Source organism: Sceloporus occidentalis, unplaced genomic scaffold (assembly GCF_023333645.1).
Source record: "Sceloporus occidentalis isolate IW3139 unplaced genomic scaffold, rSceOcc1.0.p SCAF_9, whole genome shotgun sequence".
In the NCBI taxonomy this organism is placed as follows: Eukaryota; Metazoa; Chordata; class Lepidosauria; order Squamata; family Phrynosomatidae; genus Sceloporus; species Sceloporus occidentalis.
In genome coordinates this window covers 35775208-35798755 of record NW_028316989.1, presented here as the reverse complement: position 1 = coordinate 35798755, position 23548 = coordinate 35775208, and the positions used below count along the sequence as shown (strand labels likewise).

General features: G+C 42.0%; 1 protein-coding gene and 2 long non-coding RNA genes across 3 annotated transcripts; 1 reads left to right on the top strand and 2 right to left on the bottom strand.

The window, feature by feature from the left end:
• Nucleotides 1-38: 38 nt before the first annotated feature.
• Nucleotides 39-8711, bottom strand: LOC149307266 (uncharacterized). Its single transcript, XR_016282360.1, has 3 exons — nt 8667-8711; nt 6956-7068; nt 39-85 (listed from the first exon to the last, which is right to left on the bottom strand). It is a non-coding gene; the product is annotated as an uncharacterized LOC149307266 (long non-coding RNA).
• Nucleotides 8712-13227: 4516 nt separating this feature from the next.
• On the top strand, nt 13228-17327 carry LOC149307265 (E3 ubiquitin-protein ligase TRIM69-like). Its single transcript, XM_089538766.1, has 3 exons — nt 13228-13244; nt 14672-14796; nt 15944-17327. Exons 2-3 carry the CDS (start codon nt 14673-14675, stop codon nt 16486-16488), a joined length of 669 nt encoding a protein of 222 aa, XP_089394892.1. The 5' UTR covers nt 13228-13244; nt 14672; the 3' UTR covers nt 16489-17327.
• On the bottom strand, nt 15412-19468 carry LOC149307264 (uncharacterized). The gene is made up of 3 exons (XR_016282359.1): nt 19379-19468; nt 17673-17834; nt 15412-15718 (listed from the first exon to the last, which is right to left on the bottom strand). It is a non-coding gene; the product is annotated as an uncharacterized LOC149307264 (long non-coding RNA).
• Nucleotides 19469-23548: the final 4080 nt, after the last annotated feature.

The following is a 23548-nucleotide window of genomic DNA, read 5'->3' as shown; positions in this document are numbered from 1 at the left end:
GGTCCTCAGGGGCACTATAATCAGAGAGGTGATCTCCACTATCTTCTAGCATATCATGGGGAAGATCTGTCAACAGCTGTTGCAACTGAAATAGGACATAACAGCTACATGAATATGAAATACTATTAATACAGTATTTAGACTTCTATATGTACCAGAATAGTTTTTTAAAAACAGAATTTCAGTTATGTGTGGACAAATCACACAAAATTTTTGAAGAATCCATAGCACCACAATATAGCTGTCATAATAGTGCAGGTGCTGTTTTTCCCTGCTATCTTATTAACATTTCTGCAAAAACAGTATTTCTTCCTGCAGGTAACATAGGCGGACAGACAGGTAGCCAGTGTAGCAACATATACATTTATGGGAGTTGGTATAACACATAACTAGCGCACACATGAGAGACAGGTTTTTATTGCTACTACTGAGGCATAGCTGGCAAGATGAAAACTGATCAGCTTGACCAGCATGAAATTCATATGTAAAACTGATCATGAGACTTAAAGTTGCCCTTAAAGTAATGGTCTCTAGTTTACATTTGAAGAACATCAGGAGTAACAGACAAACCCAAATCTTACCCACACAAAATTTCCTCTCAGTATTTCACCTGCCCCTACTTCCACCCAGCATTCCACCTGGCCCTTCTTCAAGGTTACAACAACAACTACTACATTCGATCTTACACAAACATACCCTGTAACTCTTCTCAACTCCCAGAAGACAGGAGTCCAAAAGACCCAGAGGAAAGGCTTCTATTAGTGCAGTACTGTTTAACCTGCATGCATATGTCTAGGTGCATTCAAGTCGCCTACTGACTTATTGCAACCCCACAAATTTCATAGGATTTTCTTAGGCAAGGAATACTCAGAGGTGGTTTTGACAGTCCCTACCTCTGAAATATAGCCTACATCACCTAGTATTGGTCGGCAGTCTCCCATCCAAATATTAACCAGGGCTGCATACCAATAGGGAAATGCTGTAAACACTGATCATGATGTAGAGATCTTGTAGCATCTTTCAGACTAACAGCGCTAACTGATTTTACAGACTAACACAGCTATATCTTTGAATTCTACCACAGATCATGATGTTATCCTGGCATGCAACAGAGATTGCAGTAACTTGGGATGAGATATAAATCCTATAATAATCCTTTAAAATTGGAGCAGATGTCAGTAACATGACACTCAGTTTTTCAGCTAACACTGGACAGTTAGCGTGCGGCATTTCTTTTAGACATTACATTTTTAGCTACAGAAAACAGTGTGGATATATCATCTATGTTTCTTCAGGACAAAGATTTTATGTTTTGCTTTGTATTTGCCAGTGGCAATATAAATACATATACATATACATATACATATACATATATATATAGTATCACTCCCAGATCACCTAACCACCCAAATGCTTTTCATTTCATCCACTCACTTTGTGCAAGTTACTTTCCAGAAGCTAAAATAAAATAAACTGTCTGTACTTACTTGGAGCAAGGAATCCTGAATAGAGTGTACCTGTTCTTCTAAACCTTCAGAAAAGTTTTGGTACATAGAATGGATCTCAAGTGATACATCTGTGCAGTACATTTTCTTTTTCTCACAAGGTTACTAGAAAACTGTACACAACAATATAAGCAAGTATTGCATCGGAACTTGGCACCCAAACTTGTGTTGGTTTTTTTCCAAATTAACAAAGGCTATACATATTTTGTTAATTAGAGCAGAAGCAACAACCTACAACAAGGACAAGCAAATGACAGAAATAAACTCTTTCATTTAGGGTGAAGTGGTTACTATATTCCAAAAGAGGCACAAAAGGGGTGCAATATTGCACCAAAATCATTAGCAAAATTGTACTTGTTTTTCGGCAAGCCAGCTACAGATACCAGTATAAGCATTATTGCCATCTTAAAGTTCTTAGACTTCCTAAGTTCTACAACATCAACTCCTTTTATTCTTATGAAAACTAGGCCTAAAACACAACACATTACCAAATCTTTAGAATATCTAGTAAAGCATCACATGGGCTGCTGCCACACTGCAGAAATGAAGCAGTTTGATACCAGTTTAACTGCCATTATTATTATTATTATTATTATTATTATTAACCTTTATTTATAAAGCGCTGTAAATTTATGCAATTTATGCCATGATGCAATGCTATAGAATTTGAATTAAGGATTTGTAGTCTGGTGGGGCACCAAAGATCTCTGCCAGGGAAGGCTAAATATTTCACAAAACTACAAACCCCAGAATTACATAGCATTGAGTCATGGCAGTTAAAGTGGTGTCAAACTGCTTCATTTCTGCAGTGTGGAAGCAGCCATGGTTTAGGAAAAACAAAGACATACTGCCATGCTTAGCTATTGAATTCTACAAGGTTTTTTTCACCATGTATTCTTTTTTTATCGGGACACAAATAGAAGAAAGGAGGATAGGTCAGCAAATTGCATCAGTGTTTCTTAGACAGATGCAAGGAGACCAAAGTAGGAAGAAAGAACATGGGAGCAGAAGGCTCTAGAGTCTAGCAACCAGCTCCGTGATTAAGGCACAGGCTGAGTTTTTGATGCAGGGCAAGAGAGAAAGAGGAGATATTAAAAGGAAAAGTATTGTTCCTCTTATCCAGTAACTGAAGCTGATCTCTACGTGTCACACAAAATAACACAGACCTATTTTGCATCAGGTAGTTAACGCAGGTGTGAGATGCACCCCATTATGCTGCAAATAATTTTTAAAAACACACATGCATGCACACACCCAAAGAAAAACACAGCAGGGAGAGAAATTCTAGCCTAAACCTCTTCTTCCCAACATGCTGGTTTTAGAACTGGGGATGAAGAACATACCAAAAAGTGTTCAGTCATCATATCAGTCCACTCACAGCATGATGTGTCTAAGTCCAAACATAAATTTACCAATATTAGTATGAATTAGGAAGAAATTTCAGGCATGCCTCAGTTAGCAAATCCTTTGACAAAAGCAGCTCCTTCTTACAAAGCCTTTTTACACCCCCTCCCTTTCATATTCTCTATCTAGCTGGAGGTGTTTTTTCTTTACCAGGATTGGCACTTGGGAGGCTGGTGAAGGAGGGCTGGAGAATTACTTCTGGTGTCAGGTTGCAGACGTGTGTCTACAGTAAACTATGCAATAAAGCTCAAGGTCAGAAAGAACAGAATTCTAATCTAGCCGATCCTACTGTAGCCGTGTGTACCTGCTTAGTGATATAATCCAGCAGGAAACCATATTGCAGCTGACACTATCCTTTCCATCACAGAACAAATCTCAACTTACAAAAAGCACATACTGAAATGCTGCACAGAATATCAGATATTCTCTCTTCACAGAGATGCACCCATATTCCTTAAAGCTCCAGGTAAAAGGCAATATAATACACAATTCTGTTACAACAGCTAGCCCCAACATGCATGTAAGCCTGAAATTTGACACATGACAGAGGTATTTTATTTGAAAGTCTTATTTTGAAAGTAGCTACATAGTAAGGAGCTGCTTGAGTGACATCATGAGAGACTCAGAAGATTATGATGTCACTAGAAATCTCTTTTCCCAAGACAACAGCATTAGCTGTTCCAGATGGTTCCTGGAAGAAATGGTGACTACCATCTCCAAACTGGGACAGTCATAGCATTTCCAAGCTCACAGAGATGTGAATATTTCTGAAGATCTGATTCTAAAATGGAATTATTAAAGAGACTAAGCTGTGGGTGAGTTGGTTATAGACATACTGTTCATACTGGACAAGTGTCCAAAAACATCACCATAATTACCATAATTACTTGGGGCTAAAGGCACACAATTGCCAAGTCATCTGCTCCAAACATTCATGACAAATTCACACCAGGCTCCAAGATTATTCTGTCCCACATGCAGAGAACAGTGAAAGACTTATTCATCTTTATCCAGATGCAACTCTCATTGTGCTTAGTGAGGCTTTCTTCCAGTACTTGTCCATACGATTGCACACTATATATGCTGTATCACAAAAAACCTGCACAGCAAGCTTAAGATACTGTTTAGAAATATGAGCTGTTCAATAAGCCTCACTGATACATGTGTTACAAAGTGCCAGTAGATGAAACCCGCCACACACCAAGTAAATTGTTATGATAGCATTCCCAATGTTAGTGAAAAGCATTTCTCAAACAGGTAGCCAGTTGGGAAACACAGCAAACTGCTTCAGAAAGCAAAGGAAAAAGCACTGAACAACCAAAGAGAAAACAGTCAAAGCATCCAATGAGTGTACCGAAAACTCAGAGGCTCAATCAAAAGTCGCTCTTTGGGTCTGAAGTAGATACAGGCCTGTTACAGACAGCCAAAATAAAGCTGCTTCGAGTCAGAGTGGAGGTATGGTGTTTCAATGATGCATGCATCCTAAGAGTCCAGAAGCCACACCAAAGTCACGCTCCAGTCCTTAGGCTCGAAGCAGCTTTATTTTGGCTGTCTGTAACAGGCCACAGTAAGTAAAATTTCTAGAGATGTAGCAATTCAGAGAAGGATTGAAATATGGACAATACTTCTTTCCACATCAAATTTAAATTTATTTTTCTGTTTCAGCAATATCAAACACTTCATTCATATAACTGTGGCACACTTACAAAATTTTAAAACACAAAAGCCTCTGGTTTGTACAAAAAAAAACCAAGGTCACCCAGTGGGTTTCATAGGATTTATTTATTTATATGCCGCCCAATCACTGGGAATCCAGGCGGCTTACAACAGAGGGGATAACAGATGGTTCCCTGCCCTCAGGCTTACAATCTAAAATCTTCATGACCAAGCTGGGAATCAAATCCTCATCTCCAGAGTTGTACTCCAACGCTTAAACCACTATGCCACACTGGTTGGGAGAGGGGGCATAAAAATGGTCTTGGGGTCCAAATGCAGTCCCAATACTGTACTACCGTATATAATCATGTATAGGTGAACACATGTAGGTTTTGGGGCCAAAATTCTGGATTTCTATGAGCCATGGATAAGTTGAGGGTAAAACTGAAAGGCATGTAACTATGGGTGTAAAAGATGTCCTGCTCCTCCTCCTGCATCTTCCCGGTTCAACTGCCCCCTCCGGAGGCAACGGGGCTAGAAAGAAGCTTTGGGAGCGAACGATCGCTCTCCCTGCCATCTTGTTACTGTATTGACTCATGTATAAGTCAACCCAGGTTTTTTGGGACAATTTTGTAGAATAAATTTTTCGACTTATACACGAGTATATATGGTATGTGTCACCACTGCCTTAGAACATCTCACATACAAATCTTCATAGTAAGCAATTCCTGTCATCACTGATCTAGACACTATAGTCCTATTGACGCAACCAAGAATCACATTGGCTTTCTTGGCTACCGCATCACACTGCTAACTCATGTTCAACTTCTGGACTCCTAGGACTCCTAGATCCCTTTCACATGAACTGCTGTCTAGCCAGGCTTCTCTCATCCTATATCTCTGCATTCATATTTTCTGCCTAGGTGTAAGGTCTTACACTTCTCCCTGTTGAAATGCATTATTACCTTTCGCCCAGCCGTCTAATCTATCAAGATCATTTTGAATTTTAATCCTGTCCCCTGGGGAATTTGCAACCCCCCCCCCCCAAGTTTGGTATCATTTGCAAATTTAATCAGCATGCCCTCTATTCCTTCATCCAAGTCATTGATAAATTTGTTGAAGAGCATAGAGCCCAGTACAGTTCCCTGGACCACTCCCCTAGTCACCTCTCCCCAGGATGGAGATAAACCGCTGTGTAATTGTTTTTTGGTTCGTTACGTTAAATGCAATTAAAAATGCAAAACAGACTCTAGAATGTATTTTTGAAGCAATATAAAAAGCTATGTGCACTATAAAAAGATCTTGTTAAAAAATATATCATGATGAGAACAAACCAGTCAGCACTTGGCTCCCCCTCCATCAATGTTGCCATGCAGAGATTCTCAGCTTTCACTTCAAATATGATTCAGTGTAATAATGAGCTATGACAATTTTTAAAGTAAGGTTAGGTCTTAACTATGGTTTGTTGAAACTAATCAACTTCCTATTACATTGCTTCAAACAAAACTGAGTTAAGATGAAGAACACTTTGCTAGGTTTGGATAATATAGCATACTACAATTAATAACTCGAAGACAAAGCTTCAGTCTTCTCTTTATATGCTGAAAGGTGGGAGGAGAGTACAAACCCTGAGGTTTACCATGGTTTGTCTCATCACAATATATATGTGGATGAAAAGTTGAGAACACAGCAAAGGTAAACTGAAGCAACTATGGTCCAAAACGCACTGCAGCAATGATCCAGTTTGAGACTACTTTAACTGCCCTAGCATAGTGCTAGGGATCCTGTGAATTGTAATTAATTGTGGCACCAGAGCTCTCTGACAGAGAAGACTAAATGACTCACAAAACTACAGTTCCCAGAATTCCCTAGCACTGAGCCAGGGAAGTTAAAGCAGTCTCAAACTGGACTATTTCTGCAGTGTGTTTTGGACCTATATTAAGATTTCTTGAGATTTAACCGAAGTAACATTTTAAAATGTTAAAAGTCACAAAATGAATTCACGAAGTCCACAAACTGGACCTGAAATTATAGCTGTGCAAATGACATGCAACGTCAGCCTCATTTTAACCGTAAACCTTCCAGCTTGAGATTCATTTGCAGGGTGGCCTTTAGTAGTGACTGAATCACCTATCTCAGGGCCCATAGAGACAGGCCCAAATAAAGCTGCTTTGGATCACATTGGAAGTATGCTGTTTAAATGATGCGTGCATCCTAAGAGTCCGGAAGCAGTGGCAAAACCACACTCCAGTCCTTTGGCATTTAAACAGCATACCTCCAAAGTGGCCCGAAGCAGCTTTATTTTGGCCTGTCTGTATGGGGCCGGAGTTTAAGAAAAAAGGAGGGGAAAGGTTTTAAAACATGAAATGAAGCTGAGTCTTAATTTTTACCTCTTGCTCCCTAACGTAGTCCTCTTGGTCATATTCTTCATCTTCATGTTGCATCTGTAAAGCTGCGCTGTCAAAGTCAAGCGACATTTTCGGGAACGTTGCTTCGTGTTTTTCTACCAGGGAGAAATAAGAAATAAGAAGCGTACCATTTTATCTACAATTAATACCATAAATAAAACTGTGCTGAAAGAGAAGACATTCCATTAAACCTAAAAAACCAGCAAAGCTGTGCTCTATTCCTGTTGTGGTATTTCAGTTTGCATATTCTAAATATACTTTCTTGCTATGGAAAATCCTTGGATACTGAGCTCTTGGTTTCAGTGAACTTTCAAAAGGCATATATAGGGATTACTAATATTTGGTTGAAGAACAATTTGATGTAGTCAAGTATCTAGCTGTGCAGTTATTTCAATGGCAACCCTGAAATGCATTGTACATCTTAAGATGGGCCGCATGTGGCCTTCCAGGAATTGGCTTGCAACATCCATCAGACCTCAACGCTAGTTATGCCAATTAGGGCAGACTGGAATTGCGGACCAATAGTATATTGAGGGTTACAAGCTACTTACTCACCCTTGATATAGCTGCTGCTCCCATTAAAAGAGCCAATCCCTTGCGAGGAAGCCTTTTTCTATCAATAGAAATAACAAATGGCCAAGGAGGAAATAGAGAAAGAATCCTGGGAAACCTTCCCTAAAGAACAGATGTACACAACATTCACTGCTGTTGTACATGGAAACTGGAGGGGACACAAATCCAGAATCATTGGAGAATACCTAGCCTGGAGAAGAGAAGGTTAAGAGGTGATATGATAGCCCTGTTTAAATACTTGAAGGGGTGTCATATTGAGGAGGGAGCAAGCTTGTTTTCTGCTGCTCCAGAGAACAGGAACCGGAGCAATGGATGCAAGCTCCAGGAAAAGAGATTCCAGCTCAACATTAGGAGGAACTTCCTGACAGTCAGGGCTGTTTGGCAATGGAAGAAATTCCTTCCTCGGAGTGTAATGGAGTCTCCTTCCTTGGAGGTCTTTAAGCAGAGGCTGGATGGCCATCTGCCATTGGGGATGCTTTGATTGAGAGTTCCTGCATGGCAGAATGGGGCTGGACTGGATCAGGGCCCCTGCAGTCTCTTCCAACTCTATGATTCTATGAATACTTGGCCATAGAGAATCATTGGAGAATGCTTGGCCACAGGGAAACATAGAGGGATACTTGGTCTTTAAAGAATCATTGGAGAATGCTTGGCCATAGAGAAACATAGAGGAATACTGGCCCATAGGGAAATATTAGGCAAGGATTCAATGTTTCCCGATGGACAAGTATTCTGCAATGATTCTCTATGGCCAAGTATTCCTCTATGTTTCCCTATCCAGGGCAAGCGTTCTCCCATGATTCTCTATGGCAGTGGTCCCCAAACTGTGCCCTTTAAGGGCTTTTGGACTCCAGCTCCCAGAAGCCCCGACTGTTGGCCAACATGGCTGAGGCTTCTGGGAGTTGAAGTCCAAAAGCTCTTAAAGGGGGACCGCTGCCATAGAGAATCATTGGGGAACGCTTGGCCATAGGGAAACATTGAACACGTGCCCAATACTTCTCTGTGGGCAAGTATTCCCCAGTGACTCCCGATGGCCAAGTCTGGCTTCGCTACGCAGAGGACTGAGAAGCCTAGGCCCGAGCCTTCCCGTTCCCATAGCAACGCCCAACTCATTAGGTACCTCTTCGCACAGTTCCGTCGTCCGGAGGCCCAAAGGCTTCACCGGCCCAACCGGCGTCCCAGAGCCCTCTCCAGCCCCCTTCCGTGTCGCAGAGGGCCCACTCTAACCCGCCTTTTCCAGGACATCGAGAAGAGAGTCCAACCAATCAGCAAAGCGGGAGGTTTTGATCGACGTCAACGTAGACCAATCGCAGGGACGAAGGGGCGGGGCTTTCGTCGGGGGGCCTTTCTTTTTGGGGGAGGCAAAAGAGCTTGCGCTGAGCCAGAGCCACCTTCTCTGTTCGAAAGCTGGCGCGGACTGCGGCGGGAAGGGGAAGCCTGCGCGGGGATTGGCTGGGAGTCCCAGCCAATGGCGTGAGAGGGGTACAAGCGGACACAGCCAATCATAGCTCCCCGTTCCCGTGACGTCATGCTGTGTTTGTTGCTAGGAGACGGTTCAGGGTTTTGAGGGAGAGAAACAAAATGGCGGCTCTCCACCCACTTTATTGGTTACTATCCACACTGGAGAGATAACCCGCTTTGGCAGCGCTCTAACTCCTTCCTGGCTGAAAGGCTATGGAATTCTGGGAGTTGGAGTATGTTGTGGGCCCCCAGATGATGAGGGGGAAGGGGAGGCTGTGAAGAAGGCTTTAAAGGTCTTTGCAAAAGGGAGCTTTTTGTCAAAGGCTTTTTTAAACTGTGGTCTGTCTGTAAATACTTTGAACGAATGAACAGTGTCAGAACAATGACTGAAACAATGGAGTTTATCAGAGGGGAGTCGGATGAAAAGAAAGTGGGGCCAGAACGCATTCAGCGAATATACGTGAATTCGCATTGCGTCCGGACTGACTTCACATTGACCGATATTGCGTCTGGTAGTCTATCACGCAATAACCTGAAACCCCACGATTGCGTTCAGATTGCCATTGGATTATACTTCCAATTTCTCTCATATTGATCCATGGATGATTTGATTCAGGTTTTTGAGGTCAATCTTTTGACTAAAATGTCTAGACTTATACATGAGTATATAAAGTAACTATTGCAATAATCTCACACTGCAACCTTTTGGGAACCATGGATGGAGGCATTATGCATTAGATGTGTCCCTGGACTAACTATGAGTAAGGACAAAGACTTCCCTCAACACATTTAGACCTAAGAATGTGTGTGTTGTTTGCCTTCAAGTTGTTTCTGACCTATGGTGGCCCTAGGTCCTCTACTGTGACTTATGGCAGAGGTTGCCCATAGAACCGCACTGGAGGAACTGGAGAGTCCTAGAGCGAATGTATTAATTGAACTCACAAAGGTCAAAGCCACGAATGTGGAGGGCTGACTGTACATCCTACTCTGCCCTCTGCCAGTTTCACCCTCATTCTATTGTGCTTCCCAGCAGTGGCATCAATGGAGGGTGCGGGGGGTGCAAAATGCGCCAAGTGGCACCCTAAATGGGGTGACACCACTGTTCCCCAAAAGTGCCCAGCAGGGAAAGAAAAGCTCTCCACTTGCTGCTGGTTACTGCAAGCAATGAATGTGTCTCTCTGTCCACTCCATCTGGGTGGAAAGCATGAAGGGTGCGTGGGCTCAGGGGGGCAGAGAGATACTTTCCTCCCTCCCAAACAGAGCAGAGAGCAAGGAGGTCTCTCCACTTTCTGAGCCTGGCTAGCTGGAAGGTAGGGATGTGTTTGCATGTGTTTGTGTGTGTTGTTATGCCTCAGGGGCCAGAGAAATACCTTCCTCCCTCGCCGTCTGCCTTTACCAGATATTCACTTCTGCCGCATGAAACTATGTAAATGTGAATACATTTAGACAGTGCATACAAGGTGTAATTTTAAGTTTGGGCGTTGTTTATGTCACTACTATTGCCATTACCTTCAGTGAGATACAGGAATTACAACGTATGAGTAACATTAGTACAAAAACATTGTTAAGGATTCTGTATGGGCTGCATGTGGTTTGTGTGTATGGATGCAGCTGAGGGTGGTATAGAGCCAGCATGGTGTAGTGGTTTGAATGTTGGACTGTGATTGTGGAGACCAGGGTTCGAATCCTGGCTTGGACATGTAAACCCACAGGGTGACCTTGGGCAAGTCGCTCTCTCTCAGCCTCAGAAGATGAAAATGGCAACTTTCTCTGAAGGACCTTTCCAAGAAAACCCCATCATAGGTTCCCCTTAGGGTCACCATAAATTGGAAACAACTTGAAGGCACACAACAGCAAATGGTGTGGTATGGGAGGAGGTCAATGGGGCAGGGGTGATACCAGGTGACAACAAGCCTCATGATGCCACTGCTTCCCAGCCTCTATTCATCTGATCATACCACATCCCCCTATAAATGCATAGGAATCATCCTGATTTTGGTATAGTGAAAGACAAGTTTCTGACAAGAATCTCCTTCTTTGGAAGTCTTCAAATAGAGGTTGGATGGCCATCTGTCAGGGGTGCTTTCATTGTGAATTCCTGCATGGCAGGGGTTTGGACTAGATGGCCATGGTGGTCTCTTCCAATTCTATGATTCTGAGATATGCAGCAAGATTTTTGGTAAATGGTTGAGGCCACGCACACTGCCAACAATGTGACAAGCCACTCTTGAAATGAGAGAAATCAAACGTGTAAAAGACATGTGCGCAGACAAAATTTACTTTCAAATGCCATGATTTCAAAAGCTAAACTCATTTCTTATTTATGATTTTCAAATACTGTATGCACTGTTGGAAATCCTTGAAGAGATTCACAAACAATGGCTCTGCCAGCTTCTTCAGATCTTGAAAATTTGATTTCGGGGATGTTGTCTTCAAATATACTGTATATAGGAAGATACCCTGAGAAAACTCTCCTATCCATCTCTGCCTGGTATTGTGTGCAGCATAGTGTTAAATATGTGCAAGTAAATTCCATTGGCCGTGTTTCCACATCTTTTAAACTAGAAATCCTGTTTTAATAAACCATCATGTAACCAAGCATTCTGCTGGTGCATACAGTTCATGTGCGTAGCCATGTGAACAGACAAATTAGGGATAGCTTTGTGCAACATATAATTTCATAAATCTGGGATTATAGTTAGGCGGATCAAAATAAACCAGGATTATAATACAGGTTTAAACAGTGTCTGTTGTTGATTTACAATTTTTTTATCTTGCTAGCTATAATCCTGCATTCAGATTTCGTTCCAAACTACCCCTCTCTCAAAAGGAACAGCAAACAAGTTCTGTGCACTAGGACACTGGTCCTAAACATTGCAGTGGCAAATGAACCCAGTCCCTAAACCCAGAACAATTTACTCCATACCTAGCATCCTTAAGAGTTCAGTTTTCTTTCCAGAAGTCAAACGCCCTACCTACTCTTCTCCACTATACATAAATTACAGCCTAACTCCAGGATATGTTAATTTACAGACTATTTTAAACTGACCAGTGGTACAGAGGCAATGTAGCATGAATATTTATTTATTATAAAATACTATAAGTTGATTTAATTATAATACATATTTGTGTTACAACTAAACAATGGTGTCACTAGAGTTGGTATCACTCCAGTGTAATAACTCATGTTGTCCCAGGCAGGCAGCCACCCCATAGCTCCGATGAATGAGAGCTGCTGGCAAAGGGAGGAAGCCAGTCTTGGTAGTCTCCTGCTTGCCTCCTTTTTCCTATATTCCCACATTTTAAAAGTCTAGAAATGTACCTTTTAACATGAAAATTGACAAAGTGGAGAAGAGCCAACAGGGACGTAGCCAGGATTTTGGGAAGGGGGGGTTCCAGACTAAGTGCCACCATTATAATGGGGCTTAGGTGCAGCAGCGCGGCAGCACACACCATTCATTTTATCTAACAGAAGGGGGGGGGGTCCAGACCAAGAATCTCATCAAAGGAGCCAAGACCCACAGGACCAGACTATAGTCCTGACCACACCAAGAACAATACAGTAACTTTAATAGTCTTGGAAACTGTGTTGACTGGTGGCTTCCATAGTGAATCTGCTGCAGATTTTACTCCAGAGTCCAGACCTTAATGGAGTTATGCAAAATGCTGACTGTTTACATCCCAAATAGTCTCAGCGCCTTGAATAACTCCATTAATATTCAAACTAAAACCAGGAGCAGATTAATGGAGCCACTGATATGGAAGCCACTAGCAGTAGTTGCTTGCAGAGCTGTGGTGGTAAAGACAGCTTCTCAGGTCTTTATGAATACAACATGGAGGCCACTCTGTGACAGAATCAAATACCTTGCTCTAGAAAGGCATATCTATCTAAATGACATTGTATGTGCAATACACTGACGGTCCCTGAGTTGCTCACATTCTGAAAGTGTGTCCTATAAAGGCAGCTGTCATAATAATGATGGACTATGACTCTGGAGAGCAGTGTTTGATTCCCAACGCGGCCATGAAACCCACTGGGTGGCCTTGGGCAAATTACACTCTCTCAACCTCAGAGGATGGCAATGGCAACCCCTCTATCAAGAAACTGTCAAGAAACCCCCATCATAGGTTCACATTAGGGTTGCTATAAGCTAGAAAGGCACACAACAACAACAATATAGTAACCCCCTTTTTTTCTTCCTTTTCTCTGACAGGGAATAAAAGCTTTTATAGAAAGGTAAGTAGAAGTCAATAAAAAGGTATTCTCAAACTGTTTCAGCAGGCACGTTTTAATGCAACATGAGCCCTATTCAGTAATCAGCGCATGAAGGGGATAGTGTGAACAATATATGCACAACAGCCCCATCACATAGAAGTTGCTGATTACATCTCCCTGCTACTATATGTTCTGTACCAACTTGAACAGGCCTACTACAGTGGGCCCTTGCTATCTGCTGGAGTTTTTTTTTTGTTTTGTTTTGTTTTGTTTTAAATATTCTCAGTCCATGGATGGTTGAATCTGTGGATGCAAAATCTGTGGATACAGAGAGGCAATTGTACAGGATTATAGAGGGACTCACTTAGGGCTGTCTCTGCAGTCTTATTAGAAAGTCAATTGAACAGGGTCCTTGTGCAGTATTTGTGTATGCCCATTACATCTTATGCCAAAGACTGCCCTTTATCTTGAGCCAATTTTGGAAAATTAGTTTTATGACAAATAAATATAATGACAACTGACACCATCCATAACTGAGATGATCCAGATCCAAGAGCACTATCCTACCACTCCAATATTTTCCATTCCAATTTCTGTTTCAATCCTCACAGGTACAAGCACTTACATAAAAGCTTATGATTGGTGTATGTACCTAAAAGTAATCTCATGCATTTTTACAGATTAGTAGGACTAATTCAGGCAGAATGGTAAACCAGCATTTAATGTCATGGGAACAAACAATTTTGAGTACTCCCCCTTCTCTCCTTTCTAAATATGCAGCAGAGATGGATAGTGGAAACAACTGATTTCTGGTATGAACTAACCAGTTTGTTAAATCTAAGCCAGGAGCTGGGAACTAATAACAACAGAACAAAGATCCTCTTTTTGTTATGAACCTTGAACAGGACTACTTCTGGATAGTTTATTTTCTATAAAAGTTTTTTCTTTTTAAGAGTGAGAAATGAGAAGGTAAACTGTAGATTAGTAGAAGGTAGACTGTAGATTAGTAACATCAAATGAAGATTCTGTCATGTAAAGGAAAGGAAATGTTCCTAAATAGGATCTATATGAACATGAATCGGACAGAAACTAAACAGCGATCTAAGTCTAGGTAGATCTCTGAGTGGCTCATATTAAATCAGCAAAATGATTATTCCTGTTGTAAATTACACTGTTTAAATGAAGAAAATGTGGAATGACCATTGATTTGTACATGGAAGAACACAGAACACCATTCAGTGATGATACTCAAAACATATTCCAGAACTCGGAATTCTTTGTACCAGATTCTGGTTGGTGGACTTAGGGGTTCTAGTGAAAAAATAAAACAGATCTAACAAGCACATCATCTACTCAGCATTGCTATTTATGAAGCATTATAACAATTGTAACTTTTCCAGGTACCATCTCTTTTTGCTAACTGAAGTGTGAATTAATGATTTGTGCAGGATGGAACTGAAAACTGAAAATTCATCTCTTGGTGAACTGGTGACTGCTACTCTGAATGCAGGGGTATTCAAGGGCCCCATGCATTATTCTGTGTGGAAGGAAATGAAATCCATTCTTTGTCCAGGTAAAGCTGTGGTCTAGTTTAGGTTACCCATCTTTAAATCAAAGTTAAGTGGATAAAAGGTAGGCTCTAAGAAAAATCAGCGAAAGTCATCTTCTGCTGCTTCTTTCTCCTTAATCAAATGAAACTACCTGCCCATTTGTTTCAGAAAAGCAAATGCCTTTTGAAGTTACTGGGGAAAATGTTTAAATGGAGTGGGAAGTGGTTGTTGATTAAACTAAAGGAAAACTGTAGGCACAAAAATCAGAATACAAACTAGCAATACATAATTTCAGACTTCAAAATATTAAATCATTGTTAAACCTTAAAGAAAGAAATCTCTCATTTGGTGTCAATAGGGCAGATAGACATTTTTGCAGGAAAATGCATGGACAAAATGCTAGAAATGATATTGTGTGTATTCATCTGGGTAGAGAATGCATCTGGTTCCATAACAGTTTCATTACATAATTGCATAATGATGCAATTACAGCTTTCAGGGTGTAAACACTACTGTAGACAGTAGCATTACTACTGTTGAAGCTGTTAGAACCTTTGCCTAATTTTCAAGGAAATTCAGGCAGTAACTTTAAATTCACCCACTTTAAAACAATTATTTATTACATTTGAACCCATTTTTCTTCTGTGATGGAACTAACAACAATCTGTATGCACTTCCAGATGGTTTCCCTTCTATGCAGACACTTTCTATTGTCATACATGCTTATCTTCAGTAAGGTTGTTGAATCATGTGGTTCTGACTCTGTGACAATAGTTAGAAGTGAAAGACTCCCATTTCAGACACAAATGAAAACTAGACTGTCCGTTGAATCTTGATTGTGTGTTCCTGCCTGGCAGGGGTTTGGATCGGATTGCCCTTGAGGTCTCTTCCATCTCTATGGACTTTATCACACAGGGAAAATCGGGGATTTCAACAGCGATTATCCTGTGGAAATAGCGCAATTGCAACTAACATTTTCACATGATGTCGTGATTAAAGTGCCATTATCCCAGGAATAAACAGGCAATAAATAGCAATAAATCATCCCCGTGTGATTGAGTCCTATGATTCTGTGATTATTCTGTTATTATAGCATGGCCTTGTCTATTGTGTGATCATCACTTTTAAAAGCTGCTATGTACAATCATTCTGTTCTTCCATCTTAACCAGACATATCCTGCATGACTCTGGACCCCAAAACAGCACATCCAAACTTGGTTCTCTCTGAAGAGCTAACCTATGTGTATCATAGTGACATAAAGAAGACACTTCAAGACACTCCAGAGAGATTTGATTGTAGTGTTTCTGTCCTGGGCTCAGAAGGATTCACCTCTGGGAAGCACTACTGGGAAGTGGAGGTACAAAAGAAGACTAAATGGACACTGGGAGTTGTAAGAGAGAGCATTAAACGTAAAGGGAACTACCCACTGTCACCCAAAGAGGGTCACTGGCTCATAAATCTAAGGAATAAGGATGAGTTCACGGCTGTAGATATACAGCCAAAATGTCTGAGCCTGGACAACCTTCCCTGTAGAATTGGGATATTTTTGGATTATGAAGGTGGTCAGGTGTCCTTTTATGATACTAACCAAACGTCTCACATCTACACTTTCACAGACACTTTCACAGAGAAACTGTACCCCTATTTTTGTCCATGCTTGAATGATGCTGGAAAAAACAGCGAACCACTGAGAATTGTTGGTTATAGTATGTAGACAAATGGTAAGAATAAAGTCCATATGGAAAAACAGATCTCTTAGTGTCTATGAATTACTACACACAGGCAGCTTTTAGGATCCAGTGCTACAGTTCCAGTGCCAATGAAAGGGGATAGTTGGTGACTTTGGACACCTCTTAGGACCCTACTTCAGCTTTACCACTGGTGCAAAACCACCCATTGGAATTCCTGCACTGATTGTTATCCTTAACCTTCCAGTAGTACAGCTGTGCAGATTTTAATACAGAATTTTAGTTCTGTCATGTCTGAAAAGGTGTCAGGATCCCACAGCCTGTGGCACCACAATTTAGATCCATAGACTCTGTGTGCTGATAATTCCTAGTCATAGAGTCAAACAGGAAAGAGGTTCACTTCAGGGGAGCTGTCTGTAGTTAATGTATCTACAGTCCATTCTTTAAACAACAGCAAAAATTAAAACTAAGGAAATAATTAAAACCTTTGCACATTCATTTTGCAAAGCAAATTTAGATCCTTGTTAAAATTGTCCAAATATACTTTTATTATAAAAAATTTAACTTAGAACATGGATGATTTGCATTTTTGGACTACAGCCCCCAGAATTCACAGAAAACATGGGAATGCTGGTTAGGAATTTCTTGGAGTTGTAGTCCAACAAAGTGATTTTACAGACTCTGAATTCAGCAATAGGGGCAAAGTTTAGTGGAAATTTCAACTTATTCAAAACAGAAGCAAAAATGAAAAGATGTAAAGACTCTTAAGAGCTCTGGATTTTGGAAAGTAATAACTGAGCAAATAACTAACCTCAAACAAAGATTTAAGTGGATTCTTTTGTATTGGTTTGATTAAATCTAATAAAAGAGCAACTAAATTCTGCAGTGTGCTGGTTGATTCTTGAATACATATAAAAATATATTTATGAAGGGCAAATGTTTATGCCTATAGATATTCTTCTCTGAGTTGTTCAGGTTTTATGCCCAGTAAAATATTTACTGAGACTGATATACAGGAACTACTGTCAACTGAAAGTGAAGCTCTAATTTTATCATTGCCTCATATTATTAGATATTTTCAAGCAGACTTTGGTGTTGAATTAACACAGGCAAAATAATGTGTCCTTACCTCGATATCAGTCCTATTGGAATGCATTACATTCCTCTCATTTCAGCCTAAAATGCGCCTTTTTGATGCCCGAGGGCTTACCTTTACATGTCCTTTTGAGTAGGGTGATTCAGATGTTGTGGTTTTAGCAGGACTATGCAACTAATCTCACTCACACATTCTGGTTTTGTTGTTCACTCTATTTTTTATCAGAACCGTATCTGTGAACATCTCTGTGAGTTCTGTTGCTCACACGTGTCAGCACTGCAAATAAAGATGGAGTCAGTGATGTAGATGTATTTGAAACACATTCAAGGCATGCAGAGTTTTATCCCAGTTTATCCTGGGTGTATTGCATCAGTTATTCACCCATGTGACAATGCAAATCATTTAGGAAAACTCAGAAAACCCCTAAAGACCAATTATCCTAGGTTAAGTGGTTTTTTTGACAGTCCCCCTCCAAATGTACTCAGGTGCATTCGAAATGCATGTGAACAACATAGATTCAACCCACATTTTACTGGTATTATTTTCGCTGTCAGAATAACACCCCTGTCTCAGGGACAAGCACTATAAAACACTTTCCTGGGAGTAAGCATTATCAAATTCAGTAGAATTTCCTTTAAGTAGGCCTGAATAAGATTGTACCATATGCTGACAATCCAACACTTTCCTAGGAATTAAGTTTTTAAAATGACTGATTAAATTAGAGGGGGCACAGGCAACACTTGTAGCAACATTAGAAGGAACTTCTTGACAGGGAGACCCCAAAAGTCTCAATCAAAGCATTCCCAACAGATGGCCATCCAGCCTCAGTTTAAAAGCCTCCAAAGAAGGAGATGCTCCACTGTTGACAGTGTTGCTTTTATTATGGCACTCTGACAGAAAAGGATAAATGTCTCAAAAAAACTACAGTTCCCAGAATTCTTTAGCATTGAGCCAGGGCCGTTAAAGCGGTCTCAAACTGGATTATTTCTGTAGTGTGTTTTGGACCTAAAAGACTTCTAGTTTAATAAACCAAAACCCAAAATATACTGCAGAAATAAGCCAGTCTGAGAGCGCTTTAACTGCCCAGGCTCAACACTAGGGAATTCTGGGAACTGTAGTTTTATGAAACATTTAGCCTTCTGTCAGAGAGCTCTGGTGCCACAGTAAACTGCAACTACAAAAAATAATAATAATCCAGCTGTAATCCAGTTAGGTCCAAAACACGCTGCAGAAAAAATCCAGTTTGAGACCACTTTCACTGCCTTAGCTCAGTGCTAGGGAATCCTGGGAACTATAGGCAACCATTGTTTCCATATGAGCAAGTATTCCCCTATACTGTATTTCCTTATGGGCAAGTGTTCTCCAATGATTCCCTATGGGCAGATATTCCCCAAGATTCCAGTATAGACAAGTATTTCCCAGTGCAGCCCTATAGCCAAGCAATTCCTAACATTTCCCTATGGGCAAGTGTTCCTCTACGTTTCCTTGTGGGCTAATATATTCCCCTATGTTTCTTTATGGGCAAATGTTCCCCCATGTTTCCCTATGGCCAAGTAGGTTTCATAGCAACCACAAAGAGCTGAATTTTGATTGTGACCAAACGGTCATAGCTAGGCTTAGCAAGCCAGCTTTGCTTTCATCAAACCGGACAACTGTCTTAACATCCCGGCCTCCGTTTATCCCTGGTCTCTCAACAGTGTTGATTCTGCTGCCGCCATGTTCTTTTCCAGTTCGTCTAGCGAATGTTTCGCGACGAAAGATGTTTTCGTGATAATTCTCATTACCGTTTTCATCTGTATGGCTCTGTTTGGTTATGTTACCTGGCTGACGAAACCCAGAAATACACCTCAGGGTCCTAACCAAAAGGTAAGTAAAACTACCTTTTTACTGGCCTCCTTCCCTCCTTCGGCCGCCATTTTGCCTTTTAAAATGGCGGCAAAGTCTCGCGCGACCATAAAGGCCGCGCGAGACTTCGCCGCCATTTTAAAAGGTAAAATGGCGGCGTCCATTGAAAGGCCCGGTGCAGCCTCTGGAGCCCTGAAACGGGGCTTCAGGAGGAGGAGGCAGAGAGAGAGAGAGGGAGGGAGAGAGAGAGGGAGGGAGGGAGGGGAGGCGAGAGAGAGAGGGAGGGTGGGAGGGAGAGGAAAGAGAGGGAGGGAGGGAGGGAGGGAGGGAGGGGAGGAGATAGGCTTGCCATAACCCGGCTGCCCCCGTGAAATTCACGGATTGGAGGGTTTAAACCGTTTCCCGCCCGTTTTGCCCTTTCAATCCCGGGTTCCTGCTAACTCCAGGCCAGATTTTGTCAATCTCCAGTCAAGACTTTTGACTGACAAGCTCTGCCTGCCTGGAAGAAGGCAGGATTGGCTCCTTCCCCCCATGTGACCCCCTTAGTCACGCCTCCTCCTCCTCCTCCTCCTCCTCTTCAGCCAGGAGCTCAGGCAGCAGCCAAGATGGCTGCCTCCAGGGAGAAGGAGCATGGCGGGGGGGGGGTCTCCTGGTGTGGCAGCCTCCCTTGCCCCCCAGCCTCCCTCCTCCTCCTCCTTTGTCACCAAGGGCTCAGCACAAAGGCAAAAGGCAAGGAGGCAGGCACCAGGGACTCCCTTCAATGTTCGTTGCTTTGCCTTTCTTTCCTGCTCCTCCTTTGGGGCTTCTCTCTGCTGTGGCTTCTGTGGGAGAGGAGAACAGGGGAAGGAGGAGGGGGAAAAAGCCCCACGCCAGTCGGTCTCCTCCATCTAAGCCAGCCCCCTCTTCTTCCTCTTCCTCATACTCTTCTTCCCCCTTCTTTTCTTTCCTCCTCCTCTTCTTCCCCTCTTTCTCCTCTTCTGTTGTAATTGTGTGCCCTCAACTCCTTTCTGACTTATGGCAGCCCTGCAGAGTTCCCCTGGCATAGTTTCTTCAAAGGAGGAGAGGATTGCCTTTACTTTCTCCTAAGAAGAGGCTGAGAGAGTGTGACTTGCCCAAGGTCTCCCACTCGGTTTGCATGGCCATTCTGGCTCCTCCAATTCTCTAGCCACCAAGCCAGCCCCCTCTTCTTCCCTCCTTCTTCTTTTCTTCCCTCCTCCTCTTCTGTTGTTGTTATTGTTATTGTGTGCCTTCAACTCCTTTCTGACTTATGGCAACCCTGCCTGGATGTGGAAACTGTAGTTTGCAGAATGGCAGTGGCACCAGAGACTTAGAACTGAAGAGCACTTTGAGACCATAATCAGGCAAACCTAGCCTGGGGTTTCTTGGCAAGATTGTATTCTGAAGAGGTTTGCTGCCAGATCTGTCCTTGAGGCTGAGAGAGTTGGGAGTAGGACTTGCCCAGAGTCACCTAGTGCAACATTGCCCCATACTCTCTTTGTTAATTCCAACCTTTTGGACCTTCTAGTATTGTCATTATGATTCTTCACATGGTGTACCTTTCAGGATTACACTTATCAAGAATGTTCACGCATATTAAAACATTCTGTGCTAACAAATTGGACACACAAGTACAGTAACAGCCCAAATCTACCATGCAGTGATACCCTTATAGTACCAACCAAAATGCACAAAATATATCATGCAAGCTTTCAAAGCTCCACTGACATCTTCATCAGGCAAAAGTGTTAAAAATCCAACAGAAGCAAGAAAGAAAGAAAGAAAGAAATGATAGTGTAAATGTGCTGTGTGTGTGTGTGTGTTTTAGAATTGGGTGTGTGTGTGGCCAGAAAGGGAATTACATTCCTGACGTCTGTCCAGGAATAATGTCAAAATGTCCTCCATTTTGATCATGCCTAAGAAACATGCATTTAGATTAACATTTTTTAAAAATCACCAATTTTTTTTTCACGTGTCCTCCATTTTTAGAAATGTTTTCCTACATTTGAAAATGTTGTCCTACACGTGTCCTACATTTGTCCCTGTTTGGCGGTCCTGACTTATGGCAACCCTAGGAGGAGAGAGAGAGAGAGAAAGGGTGGGTGGGTGGCTCCACCCTCCGGCTTTGGCCCCCCATCTGAGGGACAGCAACCTGGCCCCCAACTCAAAAAGGTTGCCTACCCCTGGCTTAAAGGTTATGGTATGGTATTTATTATTATGTTTTATTTCTAGGATGGTATAAACTACTTTACAATGAATGTGTCTGTTGGTGGCACCAGTACAGACATGGAACCCAGAAAGTCAATACAGCCCTTCAGCCTTGCACAAATCACTCCTTCGTGAAATGCAACAAGCATTTGAACCAGCATCTGTTCAACACCAGGAGACCATCGATACGGACTTGGCCAAGTAAACATTGTTCCGGCATACTTACTTACGTTTCAGTCTTTTTTCAGTAATGAACATGTATGTACACACCCAAAGAAAAACACAGCAGTTATGCCAGGAAAGCAAACACATTAGGCTTGCCAAAGGTCACCAACTTTGTGCTACCCAGTATGTAGCACCTTTGTGCTTGGTGTTTACAACACCTAGACATTGCAATTAGGATTCATTCTCTGTATTTATTCTTTACAAATTTACCACATTAAACAGCATAATGCTAACATAGGGCCTGAAAAGTCCTTAGGACTGGAGCATGGCTTTGGCACAGCTTCTGGCCTCTTAGGATGTATGCATCGTTTAAACAGCATACCTCCAAAATGACCTGAAGTTACTTTATTTTCGCCTGTCTGTTCAGGCCCATAGAAGCACTAATCAATATACGATTCAAAGAGCAAGATCAAGGGCTGTACTGCAAACCACACGTAAGAAGTTACACAATTTTACTGGAGTTAGAAAACTGGTTGCTAATGTCCATTATGGTGTAGTGTTTTGCCTGTTGGACTGTGACTCTGGAGACTAGGGTTCGATTCCTGGCTTGACCATGAAACCCACTGGATGACCTTTGGCAACTCACACATTCTAAGCCTCATGGGGAAGCAATGGCAAACTGCCTCTGAACAAATCTTGCCAAGGAAATTCCACACCTTAGGGTCAGTGCAATTCAGAAATGACTTGAAGGCAACCGCACAATGTCCATTATAACCTTTTGTCCTATATGCCAACCTCAGTGGTCATGTGGATGAACAAAAATATTTGGTATCATATTTCTGCAAAGTAACCTAATTTGTAGTAATAATAATTTCCAAAAGGGTAGATGTGGTAATCTGTTGCAGAAAAAACAACACCCCTAATTCATTACAGGTAGACCCTTGTGGTCTATAGCCATCACATTAGATCCATTAATTCTTTAGCCAGAATATTGGTACACTTGGTTGGTCTCAGATTATGCACCATGCAATCAGAGAAAAGTACTGACAATAATAGGTATTAGGGATGCCAGGTTGGGACTATCTCAGGCCCAAAACCTAGCCACTCTCTGATTCTATGAGTTAAGATTTAAACCCAAGTCTTTCCCCACATTAGCACTGTTTGGATCAAGAGTGACAACTGCCAGTGAGTAGGGGTCTGCAATAGCCCCCAAAAGGCCTTGGAGGGCTTTTCCCTGCTGTTCCCTCACTACAAATAAAATAAAGTCCCTGTGACATGGGGACATTTTTCACCACATTTGCTAGTGGTGGGGTGTCCCTGGACCACGTTAGACCCTGGACAATATATTCTTATTATTATTATTTACTTTTGTCACCCTGTTCTTTTACAGAACAATATTATTATTACTATTATTATTTCTGCAGTGCGTTCTGGCTCCATGGTTCAGAGAAAGAGGAACTGACAAAAAAATCATAATATTTAGGAACAAAACCCAAATGTATTCAAAACCAATTGTATAAGAATAGACGTTCTCTGAGGGGAATCTGCGCGTCGAGTAGGAGGAGGATGGGGCCTAGTCGTTTTCGGAGCACGAGGCGCGACCCCGGCCTAAATTAGCGCGGCTTGCCCACGGGGGGTCGCCTCCCAGCTGGGGCAAGGAGCCCAAAAGGGCCCACAAAAAAAGCAACGGCAGCATTAAGCCGCCATCCTCTCCCTTTTCCCTCCTCCTTCTCCTCAGTGAGGGCGGCTCCCCTTCTCCCTCATGGCGGCCGCTC